Source organism: Ipomoea nil, unplaced genomic scaffold (assembly GCF_001879475.1).
Source record: "Ipomoea nil cultivar Tokyo-kokei standard unplaced genomic scaffold, Asagao_1.1 scaffold0317, whole genome shotgun sequence".
Taxonomy (NCBI): Eukaryota; Viridiplantae; Streptophyta; class Magnoliopsida; order Solanales; family Convolvulaceae; genus Ipomoea; species Ipomoea nil.
The window spans coordinates 7,187,835-7,200,422 of record NW_017616745.1 but is presented as its reverse complement, the minus strand read 5'-3'; the positions used below and the strand labels follow the sequence as shown (position 1 = coordinate 7,200,422).

Genomic DNA, 12,588 nt, shown 5'->3' with positions numbered 1-12,588 from the left:
TTGTCATTTAATTAGATCAGATTGGTCCAGTACCAACAAGAATTAATCTAAATATGGTACAGACTTAAATGTGCCTATTATAGAAAGCACATCATGATCTAACCAAAAAAAAAAAAGAAAAAAAAAAAACTAATATACTTCCTTTTTTTTTGTTTTTGTTTTTGTTTTTTTTTTTTTTGTTTTTTTTTTGTTTTTGTTTTTTGTTTTTTGTTTTTTGTTTTTTTGTGTTTTTGTGTGAAAAAACTAATATACTCTCATCTCTTAAGGAAGGTCCGGAGTTCACCAAACTCCTTCTCATATGAAAGAACAAATCCAGTCAGCACTTTGCGCCTTAATTAAATCAGACCGGCCTGATGTCAACGTTAATTAATCTAAATATGGTACAAACTTAAATGTGCCTATTATAGAAAACACCTCGTGCTCTAACCAGAAAAAAGGAAGAAATCTAATATACTTCCTTTTGTTGTTTTGTGAAAAATAAAATAAAATATTACTCGTCAAAATTTTAGTAAGAAATTTTCTCGCTGTCAATGATTGTATTACCACTTTATATCATACCTTAAATTTCTTCCATCATCCTAATCTTCCACCTATACATCTCAAATATATATATATATATATATATATATATATATATATATATATATATATATATATATATATATTATCTGTCTTTAACGTTGGTTCTCTCGTTCCTACTTTGCTGATAATAAAGCCGTTCAACAAGAAATGGGTTGCGGCGTGTTTGGTCATGGCAAGGGGAACTTGGTTGAATATGTTGCTTTTACTTGCTTTGTTTCAGCCATGGGAAGTCTTATTCTTGGAGTTTCAGGTATGTAAACAAATTGCAATTAAGCTTGACAATTAATATCAGATTAGAGTCTTATTATAAACATATCCCTATTAAAAATTTTTAATAATTATAAAATTGACATTTTTTTTTACTAAAACTCTTAATCATTGATGAATCATGATTAACGGTTGAGATCAGTCCTCACCTTTTACAGGATGACCATGTTCTTGAAATTCTACTATGCCTTATATATGGAGGGCATGAATTAAAGTATATATTGAATTTAATTATTATATGAACAGGCTCGGTATCTGTGAGTGGCATTGCAGAAAGATGGAAGGATCTGAGTGGAAGTAAGAACTGGGAAGGGCTTCTTGACCCTTTGGATTCCGATCTCCGGCGATACCTCATTCATTACGGATCAATGGTTGCGGCAGTTCACGACTCCTTCATTGCCGAACCAATTTCAAAGAATGTTGGACTTTGTCGATACGCCAGGAAAAATCTTCTTAGGGAGTCTGGCCATGACAATGGCAATCCCTTCAAGTATACACTCTTACTTCCCTTCTTAGCTTTCATCTTCTTTAATTTTCGATTGAAAATATAATCACACTTGTGATCAATGAATTCTTGGCGGTTATACAATTTAATTCCTGAGACCCTTTATTGTTTAAATCATTTTTAATATGGTCCTTCAATTAACTAATCGTTAGCATTTTATTCATTTTTATGGGGTTGTGTTCGTCTTTATAAAATTTCTCATCCAATGTTATGTTAGAGCGGTCAAAGCGGGCTGGTGGGGGCAAATGCTCGTCTTGCCTTAGGTCCACGGGGTTAGGCAGGGGCAGCCAAAATCATAACTATGTAATTTTTGTAAATTTATAATTTGTAAAAAAAAAATAAAAATGTAAGTGCTAAAATCATTTTAGATAGTCTAAAACTCTAAAACTTAAATAAATATAATTTAAAGAATAAGGAAATTTGGGGATTATCTTATGGTTTTTGTTTTGTATATTTGAAATATTTATTTATTGCAATAATTTTTTTTAAAAAAAATTTAATACTTTGGCAAGCTTGGCTGGTCGGGGCCTGCCAATTCCCGTAGGTTAGGCATGGCGAACTAAAATGCTTGCTAATAAAATAGATCTAAAATCTCAAAGTTTGCCTAACCCTTTTGGTGGGACGAGCTAGCTTGGTCAGCTAAGTCTGTTTTGACAGCTCTACTTACAAGTTTCATCCATAACCCAGTCTAAAAGGAAGAGAATGTTAACAATGTGTTAATTGAAACACAATATTGTGGAAACAGATGAGACACATATTCAGACTCGACTTATTTACCTCTGAACCCTAATTAATTATAATGTTGATGTTGAAGGTATGAAGTGACGAAATACTTTTATTCACCCTCAACTGTTCCAACTGCCATAGACTATTTGATTCCGCCACTGCGACCAGATGCCGTGCTGAAGCAATCAAACTGGATGGGGTACGTGGCGGTGGCGACGGATGACGGAAAAGCCGCGCTGGGGCGGAGAGACATTCTGGTCGCTTGGAGAGGAACAGCCCGGCCGGTGGAATGGTTAAAGAATTTTGACTTTTTGTTGGTAAAAGCGCCATTAATATTCGGCCAAGATTCCGATCCTCTCGTACACAAAGGCTTCTACGATATGTACACCGCCGTGAATCCAGATCCTGTATTGAAGGGTGTGAGTGCCAGGGATCAGGTACCATGATGTCCCATACAATCTTAACTAACTACATTTCATTCTATACAATAATTGCATAATGATTAATAATTGAAGGACCAAAAAATGCAATTTACCCAATATGCATGATATATATGAATAAGGAAAGATCACATTTTTTGTCACATTACCTGTTATGAAATGAAGTCTTTTATTGTCAGTTTGTAAAAATCCAGTACTTCTATTGTTGTAAGCGTAATGTTGTCAATTTAGTCTCTCGAGTTAAACTTTTGTTCATTTTAGGGTTTTACTTTGTTTTTTTTTTTTTTCAAAAAAAATAATTAGACGCGACTCCTAATTTCGATCTCTCCATAACCCAGCCCATATACCTTGTTAGTATCAAGAATAGATTAAGTATACACTCTTACATCCCTTCTTAGCATACATTCTTTTTCTCTTCCAGCAGAAATCACACTTTTAATCAATAAATTGTTGGTCGTTATACAATTTAATTCCAGATTTTCAATTTTTTGAAACATGAGACATTTTTTTATTTGTTTAAAGCATTGTTAATATGATACTTCATCGTCAACATTTCATTCGTTTTTAGGAATTTGTGTTGGTCTTTATTAAATTTGTCACGCAATATAACTCAGCAAGTAGAACTGTCAAAGTGAGATAGTACGTAGGGACAGTCTAAAAAGCCTACCAATAATACCGACCTAAATTGCATAATGAATAACAATTGAGAGACCCAAACACATCATTCCGTTCACCTTAATCTTTTCAATTCAGCTTAATATTTTAATTGATTGACATGAAAAATACAGATTCGTGAAGAAATAAGCAGACTTGTGGAGAAATACAAGGACGAAGACATCAGCATAACCCTGGCAGGACACAGCTTAGGTTCATCACTGGCAACGTTAACCGCAGTGGACCTAGTAAGCAATCCAATCAACAAAGACTCTCCCATTCCCGTCACAGCCTTCCTATTTGCAAGCCCAAAAGTAGGGGAACACAACTTCAAGAACGCCGTTTCAAACCTCGCCGCTGACAACCTTAAAATCCTCCGCCTCACCAATGCCAACGACATCGTGCCGACACTGCCACCGTTCGGAGTCCAAGTAAACACAACGTTGCCGATAATATCCTACGAGCATGTGGGCTTCGAGTTTCACGTTGATGCTTCGAAATCGAACTATCTGGACGGCTTTAAGGCAAGCTGGCACATTATGGTGACTTACTTGCATGGGGTTGATGGGTTTCAAGGGTCTCAGGGAGGGTTTAAGCTTCATGGGGATTTTGACATTGCGCTTTTGAACAAGTATAGTGATCAGTTGAAAGGTAATTACAACCTTATTGCGCCGGCGAAATGGTATGTTGTGAAGAACACAGGGATGGTTCAGCAGGACGATGGGACTTGGATTCTTGACGATCATGAAGTAGATGATATATAATATTTGAAGGAAAATGATTATTTTAGTGTATGAATAAGTCTTCATGGCATTAGCTAGGCATACTTCCTTGAAGGTAAAATGTTGTTTGATCAATAAGAAGAGCTGTTTTGTTACTAAAAAAGAAAAAAAAATAAGAAAAAAAAAAACTAAAACTAAAACACAAACAAAATGGAAAATACTACATGGACTCTCATATCTTACTCCAAACTTGTATTGTCTCACACAAATTCTTAATGTACACTTTTCTGAGATCTACATGATAAAAATGTCCAATCTTTATTTGCATATTATGGAGTAAAAGTGATGGAATATAATTTGGGAATACACCTAATAGAACTCAAACAAAATAAAAGAAACTAAAACAAAAAAATAATAATGGGTTGCATGGATGAGAATATAGATTGTGTTGTATTCGATCATAATGTCTGAGAGTACAGAGAGCGAATATATAGATACTAGATAGAATCCTAGTCTAACACGAATAATATAGTCCTAGTCTAATATGGATAACATAGTCCGAATACTCCCCCTCAGGCACAAGGTTGGCTAGCCAAAACATTGAGCTTGCCACGGAGAGAATTAAAACGAATAAACGAAAGAGACTTGGTGAAGATATCTGCTAGTTGATCCTTGGTTGAAATAAAGTGCACATCTAACTCCTTTTTGGCTACTTTATCGCGAACAAAATGATAATCAATCTCAATGTGATTCGTGCGAGCATGAAACACTGGATTGGCACATAAGTAAGTAGCTCCCAAATTATCACACCATAGTCGAGGAGGAGACGCAGGTGGGATGCCGATCTCGTGTAGCAGAGAAACAAGCCGTGTAACCTCAGCAGATACATTAGCCAGACCCTTGTATTCTGCTTTAGTTGAAACAAGCCATGTAACCTCAGCAGATACATCAGCCAGACCCTTGTATTCTGCTTCAGTTAAAGAACGTGCTACTGTCCATTGCTTCCGACAAACCCAAGATATAAGATTACTCCCCAAGAACACAACAAAACCACTAGTAGACTTGCGATCATTCAGATCGCCAGCCCAATCTGAGTCAGAATAGGCGTGAATATCCATCGACGCAGACCGAGAAATACGCATACCAAAATGCAAGGTGCCTTTGACATATCGTATGACTATTTTTAGAGAGACCCAGTTCGTAGTAGTGGGGGCATGCATATGTTGACACAAGAGATTAACAGCATAAGACAGATCAGGACGAGTTACCGTAAGATATTGGAGAGCACTAGCAAGACTTCTGTATTGTGTTGGATCGACATAGGGAGTGGCAACATCGTCGGCGGTTTTTGCGGTAGAGACAGGCGTGACCACTGGCATACAATCCACCAAGCTAGCACGTTTGAGAATACCCTTCATGTACAGTTGTTGAGATAAAAGCATACTACCAGATAACGGGACAGTTTCAATTCCCAAAAAGAAAGAAGGCACACCCATATCACGAACTTTAAACTCAAGTGCCAATTTATTAATAAGAGGAGTAACACGGTCTGAGTCAGACCCCATAATCAAAATGTTATCACCATACACCAAGAAATAAAGATGAACATTATCACGAGAATAGATAAAAAAGAGACACATCAGTCTTTGAAGGCGCAAAGCCCACAGAGACTAGAAAATCATGTAGCCTTGTGAACTATGCACGTAGAGCCTGTTTGAGACCATAGAGAGATTTTTTAAGCAAACACACATGATCAGGTAATGACTGATCCTCATAACCAGGTGGCTGGTGCATGTAAACAGTCTCAGCTAGCTCGCCATTCAAAAAAGAATTGTGGATATCCAACTGGCGAATAGAATACCCACGCGATACGGCTAAAGATAAGAGAAGAAGTACCGTAGTAGGTTTAACCACAGGACTAAATGTCTCAAAAAAGTCCTCTCCAGCAACCTGATTAAAACCCTTGGCCACCAATCGTGCTTTATGACGTTCTATTGAACCATCGGCCTTCCGTTTGGTTCTGAAAACCCACTTCCAACCAACAACATTCATACCTGGTCGAGAAGGAACAAGACGCCATGTATGATTATAAACCAAGGCATTGAACTCTGCGTCAATTGCATCACGCCACTCAGGAAACTTGACCGCCTAAGAGTAACAGGTAGGCTCAGACACCACGGTGGAAGTAGTGGTTAAGGCAACATGTTGATGTGGACCCGAGCTACTAGTGTTCATGCCATGCGACCGAGGAGGTGGAGTGGGTCGTTGAGGACGCCCGCGCGGTCTACCGCGCTGCTCAACCTGCTGGTTCGAGACAGTCCGCTCACTCGATGCGGACTGCTCGTGACCAGCACCGTCACCATGGCCAGAAGCCAACACGGGCTCGTCAATCTGCCGAGTGCCATCAATAAAGGTGGCCGAGACATCATTCCCTCGGCTCGTCACAACCGGTGCGGTGGCCCATGGTTCGGACCGTAGCTTAGGAACTTGCAAGGCAATAGGAGAAACAAAAGGAAACACAGCCTTATCGAACTGCACGTAGCGACAGATAAAGACCTTGTTAGTGTTAGTATCTAAACAACGATAGCCACGATAAGACAGGGGGTAACCCAGAAAGACACAGAGATGAACAAAATTGTAGCTTATTTCGATTATATGGACGCAAAACAGGAAAACACAAACAACCAAATACCCGCAAGTAAGAGTAGGATGGGGGAGAACGATGCAAACGAAAGTGTGGTGACTCATCAGACAAAACACGAGTGGCCATTTTATTTATAAGATAAACAGCAGTCTCAAAAGCATAGTCCAAGAAACGAGAAGGAACAGATGCTTGAGCCATTAAGGACAGTCATGTCTCAACAACATGACGATGCATGCGCTCCACCCGTCCATTCTGTTCATAAGTATAGGCACAAGATTGCCTGTGACGAATACCTAGAGAAGAAAGGGTGGAACCAAGCTTCTTATATTATCCCCCTAAATCAGATTGAAAAGAAATAATCTTGTGAGAAAAACAACGTTCAACAAGTGACAAAAACTTATCAAATATGCCATATAATTCAGATTTGGCACGCATCGGATAATACCATATATACCGTGTGTAATCATCCACAAACAACACAAAATATTTAAAGCCATTCACAGAAAGTAACGACGCAGGGCCCCAAATATCAGAATATATTAATTCTAAAGGATGTGTACTAGTAGTTTCAACACGAGATAATGGAAAACGAGATGATTTTCCCAATTGACAAGAGGAACAAACATTGGGAAGATCTTTCGAATTAAAAGTACTTACAGACGAAGACTCTAAAATTTGCGTAACACTCGAGAGTGCGGATGCCCCAACCGCATATGCCAGACAAAAGAGAAACGCGCAGCAACGAATGCAGCTGGAGCAGGAGATGACGCAGGCCAGGAGTACAAGCCATCAGATGCATGCCCTTTAAATAGGACTTTCTTGGTCAAAATGTCTTTCACAAAGAAACAAAGTGGGTGAAACTCAAAGAAAACATTATTATCTTTGGCAAAACGCTGGACAGATAATAACAAACTAAAAAGATTAGGAATATGCAAAACATCATTTAACTTAAAAGACCTAGAATTAGTGACTAACGAAGCTGAACCAACACTAACAATAGGCAAACCTGTACCACTGCCAACGCGAAGAGTCTCAGGGCCATCATAACTCGTCGCAGAGGTCAACAAAGAAGAATCGGGCGTAGCATGGTTGGTAGCACCAGTATCAGGAAACCACTCATGTGGACCACCCGAGTCATCACCAGAAACAGCTACATTCGCCTGAGGAGCCGGGGAAGGTGAAAAACACTGAGAACCCGGAGCCCCTAAATATCGTCGTAAACAATTGGCTCTGTGTGACCGAAACGTTTACAAATTTGACATGGATCATCATAGAGCCAAAAAACAATTGGCTCCCGTGTGACCGAAACCTTTACAAATTTGACACGGTTCATCATAGCGCCATAAACAATTAGCTCCCGTGTGACCGAAACCTTTACAAATTTGACACGGTTCCGTCGCTGCCGAACAAGTGCTCATTGTAATTATGGAATCACATCAACCAACAATTGTAATTAGCGACACTCTTAAGCGCTAAACCCTAGCTCCATGAGAGAAAACCTGGAAACTGATACCAGATGGGAATATAGATTGTTTTGTATTCAATCATAATGTCTGAGAGCGAATATATAGATACTAGATAGAATCCTAGTCTAACACGAATAATATAGTCCTAGTCTAATATGGATAACATAGTCCTAGTCAAATATGGATAACATAGTCCTAATAGCATGGACATGATAATGTTCGACCGAGGCATGGAAGAACAGTTTTAGCAATGAACCATCAATACATTATCAGCGAATTTGGTAATTAGTATATCAGCCAATTTTGACTTATTTAACCAATATTAGTTGTTTGACTTAGTTAAGCAGCCAATATGAATGTTTGGTTAATCAATTTTTTGTAACAATTTATTGCTCCAAAACACTAAAATTCAAAAAATTGTTCAAAATAATTTTTTTTCAATCAGTTTTTTTTTTTTTAAATAAATTATACCCTTAAAGATCATTTGACATGTAATCAACTATTGACTAATAACTAATTTATCAAACATTTTTTTACAACCCACTAATATTATCAACTAGTCAAACCTGCTAACCCAATCCGTTAACAGCTAGTTACCAAACAACCCAATGTGTTGTCTAGCTATTATGATGCATAAGGAAATAAATTTACTTCTTCATCATTACTTGAAGTTTGGCTTAATACTAACGGATAATTAATATATATATATATATATATATATATATATATATATATATATATATATATATATATAATTCCTTTGTTACATTTTACTGTCATATTTACTATTTATTGGTCAAACCAACTTTTTTTTCTTTATTTATTTTTTTAATATTTTTTAATTATTTTAAAATTTAATTTTTTTTTGTGTGTTTAATAGTACTTTTAATATAGCCTCTAAATATATAAATTTTATATACTAATATTAAACTTAATATGATTCGTATATTGCTACTTCATTATGGGATGCTAGATCATAATTATGCTAATAATTTCATTTCAAAATGTTAAATTTTAATAGGTAAACAAACCTATTTAAATTTAAAGCTATTTAAATTTTATGAAGATGTCTTTTTTAGTCTTTTTACATTTATCAACTTATCAAAAAGCTAATTTTACCAAACACTTTTAAGCATAATAAACTAGCTTAACAGCTCTTTAGTTTTCAGATTCTAGGTTTTAGCTTTTCAATTTTCAGCTACTTTTCATTTTTAAGGTAGGTTTGCCAAACATCGGCAAATTTACTCTAATTAGTATAACGGAACTAGTTTTTATTCTTTTGCCTTTCATATAATACATTCAATTTTTCTTCTATATTTTCCATTGGACTGTTCTGTTGGAAAAATAGCATTAAAATGGCATAAAATGACATGTTAAGTGGCTATTTTGTGGTACAATTATCAGTGGGGTCCACTTCCGATTTGGATCGGGTGAAAGTGGATTCGGATTCTTCGTAGTGAGACGAAGAGATTGATATATTGTACGCTTAAAACGGATAATGGGTGAATGAGATATTGATTCTCAAAGTAGACCCATTGAGTTGGAAAATGTAAGGGGAAAGTGAGTTTTGTCCCACATTGATTTGGAAAGAGGATTTCACCCCCCTTTTATACAAGAGCTTTTTTAGAGCTTGTAGAATTGTATAGCATAGAGGCTCTCTCGCGCGGGGGGGGGGGGGGGGGGGTGCAAATCAAATTCCAACTAGAGATGACTTCGGAGAGGCTTGATTCAAGCCCGAGCTCATGTGCGCCGGCACCTACGGGCACGAATGTCGTCCGGAAATTGGCTGGCCTTGCGGGCTAAGTTATGCCACTTGAAAGCGCGCTGCGGCTGAACAGCACTTCGGTCTACCAGAGCTGTTTCTGGACAGTGGAGATTTAATTCATCCGTTACAGGAATTAATCTCTGTATTAATTCATTTTGAATTTTGAATTAAACCTGCACTAATGACCAGCTGTTTCAGATGTTACCAACGTGCCATGAATGCCTACTAAATGCTATTTAGTACTCCAATTCCTATATAAGAAGAGGTAGTAGGAGCAAGTGATTTACAACAAGTGTGGAAAAAACACGAGAGTACACAACACACAAAGATAAGCAATTTTCCTTCTCAAAACCTCTGCTCCTACTCCTTTTCTTGCTACTGTGTTTTGCCCGTGCTCTAGTTCGCCGGGTTCGTTCGTTTGGGTGCTCAAACGTCGAACCGTTTTACGTTTTATCCTGGGAAACCTAGGCCACAACGCTCCTAGCACTTTTGTGAGGGAGGTGGCAAATAAGGTTTTAAGGAAAGACAGGCACTTTGCCTAACTCGTACATTTCTTTCTTTCTTCTTCTTTCTTGTTTTGGATTATGCTCTAAGCAAAAATCCGTTCTTTCTTGTTGTTTTGGAATTATAATCTAAGGATTATATTTTCTTTTTGGTTGATATATATTGGTATATCTTTTTCGTAGATATACATGTATATATAACCGTTGGGTCTGTTTTATATATATATTTGTGTGTATATATATATTTCGGATATATATCCAATAATATTTTATATATATTTCGTGTGTATATATATAAATATTATTTTACGGATATTAAATTGATTTTGGTTCATTATCACCAACAATCTTAAAACCTTATTTATTTTGATAATGAACAAGTCGATGGATTCCAAAAGTGTTGGATCCGTGAATGTTGCCGGAGGTGCACATTCAAATGGTCGGAAAGGCAACGAAGTTGCACATTCCGTGATGCCAGTTGATGGCGGCAACGTTGGAAATGTTATTTCCATGGTAGTTGCAAAGACACACGATGGTGCTCCGGAGAACTTTGGTTCACGATCCGGTAGACCTGTGGCTAATGGCACACAATTGGTACCTATTGTGTTGTCTAGTGGATCGGCTAAAAGCCACGAAGGATCCTATGATGGTGTAATGACTACATGGTCTGAGGACTATTGTAGTATAACCAAAGTCTTCAACGATAATCAAAGGAAAGGCAAGCGGAAGCTTAGCTTTCATGAAGATTATGAAAAGAAGGAAAAATGCCACTACAAAGAGAATCGTCATGTTTAAAACATGTGGATGGTTGGACGAGTGAGGTCACAACCATAGGTACCCCCGATGTGCCCTATGGACCACCCTTTGTGGAGTGGACGGTTGAGAATGGAACAAGGCACACGGGTTTGAAGGATCACTACGAGATAGGAATAAGGAAATATGTTTCCGATGTAGTTTTTCCTATTTATTTATTTCTAATAAATACTGTAGTATCCTTGTAATATTTTATTCGAATAAAAATATAATTGTTCCATTGAGTTGAATTTTGGTACATACGAATTATTTGTTAGAATAATGTCAAATGTATGAAATAATTCAATATGGGTGCGTGGTGCATCACGGAGCATTATGTGGAAAATGCTAAAACGGCTTAACGGCCGGAACGAAATGTAACAAGCGTGTTATATGTTGAAATCCCGTAACAAACTTCGGTTCTAGTTCATGTAGAACGATACGGATTTCAAGGATCAATTTGTCAAATAATTGGGATAACAATATAATCGTGAGCGTCACAGCTCAAGTGTTGAATATTTTATATAATATTCTAAGAACGATTATATGAGTTTGATTCAACTAGTTGGAAAATTTGGTTGATTTGTTCTCGTTAATTGTGTTATAATTAACTTGATCAAAATTTCCAAATTATACTAGTATATTTAATTTGAGACAAATTGTGTTTTGGTGAATAGTGCTTTTGTAGCACTAATGGAAAGTGCAATTTAATTTGGCACTTGGAAGTGCAAATTAAAACACTGTAATAGTGCTATCAAGCACTAGGTAGAGTGCTTAATTAGGCACTTTCGGCCACTTGATGGCTGCACCTTTAGATGTTGAAAACTTAAGCATTTGGTGCTTTAGTAATAGCAATAAACACTAGTACAAAAAACATCAATAAAATTGATTAATTCGCGTCCAAAATTAGAACTTTGGACGCCAAAAGTGTAACGCGGTGGCATTTTTGTAATTAAAATGCCACTATATAAATAATTTTTTTTTTTTAATTTTAAAACAGTTTTGGCGTCCAAAGCTATGAACTTTGGACGCGGATATTAAAAGCCTTCTATTATTCGCGTCCAAAGCTGGGCACTTTGGACTCGAATAATAGAATCCCTTTACTCAACCGAGTCCAAAGTGGCTAACTTTGGACGCGCTTTATTAATTTTATCCCCCACAACCCTAGCATCAGATCAGATCGACGCACCACCTTCCACAGCAGATCAGATCGTAGCTCTCCATCCTCCACCGCACGCCGTCCATCGCCGTCGTCCGGCCAGTCCAGTCCATCGCCGAACACTGCCGCCCAAGCTTCTTCATCGTCCATAGCTCCGAGCGCACGCACTGTCGCTGCTTCAGACTGCTTCCCCTCCGCTGCGGCCCAAGCTCGCCTCCGCTGCCGCTCCAAGCTACGCACGCCGACCGCGCCTCCGGTCTCCAAGCTTCGGACGCCGACCGCATCGCAGGTAGGTACGTCGTTTTTAATTGTTTTTTTGTTTGTTATTTTTTTTCAAAAATAGTAATTAATTTAATTATTTTT

General features: G+C 37.6%; 2 protein-coding genes across 2 annotated transcripts; one reads left to right on the top strand and one right to left on the bottom strand.

Annotated features, from left to right (window-relative positions):
* Positions 1-716: 716 nt before the first annotated feature.
* LOC109171355 (phospholipase A1-II 4-like) lies at positions 717-3,985 on the top strand. The gene is made up of 4 exons (XM_019320437.1): positions 717-832; positions 1,096-1,339; positions 2,169-2,517; positions 3,309-3,985. Exons 1-4 carry the CDS (start codon positions 730-732, stop codon positions 3,936-3,938), a joined length of 1,326 nt encoding a protein of 441 aa, XP_019175982.1. The 5' UTR covers positions 717-729; the 3' UTR covers positions 3,939-3,985.
* Positions 3,986-3,987: 2 nt separating this feature from the next.
* On the bottom strand, positions 3,988-12,375 carry LOC109166921. The gene is made up of 8 exons (XM_019315821.1): positions 12,259-12,375; positions 7,547-7,700; positions 6,589-6,728; positions 6,198-6,428; positions 5,646-6,044; positions 5,165-5,308; positions 4,707-4,897; positions 3,988-4,051 (listed from the first exon to the last, which is right to left on the bottom strand). The coding sequence occupies exons 1-8, from the start codon at positions 12,373-12,375 to the stop codon at positions 3,988-3,990; spliced, it is 1,440 nt and encodes a 479-aa protein (XP_019171366.1).
* Between the last annotated feature and the right edge of the window lie 213 nt (positions 12,376-12,588).

Coding starts and splice junctions, on each gene's coding strand:
- LOC109166921 (XM_019315821.1), bottom strand. CDS start 12,375: ATGGACGATGAAGAAGCTTGGGCGGCAGTGTTCGGCGATGGACTGGAC. Junction 7,701..12,258: donor GATCTGATCTGCTGTGGAAG/GTGGTGCGTCGA, acceptor CCGGCTCCTCAG/GCGAATGTAGCTGTTTCTGG. Junction 6,045..6,197: donor GGACTGTCTCGAACCAGCAG/GTTGAGCAGCGC, acceptor TGTTACTCTTAG/GCGGTCAAGTTTCCTGAGTG.
- LOC109171355 (XM_019320437.1), top strand. CDS start 730: ATGGGTTGCGGCGTGTTTGGTCATGGCAAGGGGAACTTGGTTGAATAT. Junction 833..1,095: donor TCTTATTCTTGGAGTTTCAG/GTATGTAAACAA, acceptor TTATATGAACAG/GCTCGGTATCTGTGAGTGGC. Junction 1,340..2,168: donor GACAATGGCAATCCCTTCAA/GTATACACTCTT, acceptor TTGATGTTGAAG/GTATGAAGTGACGAAATACT.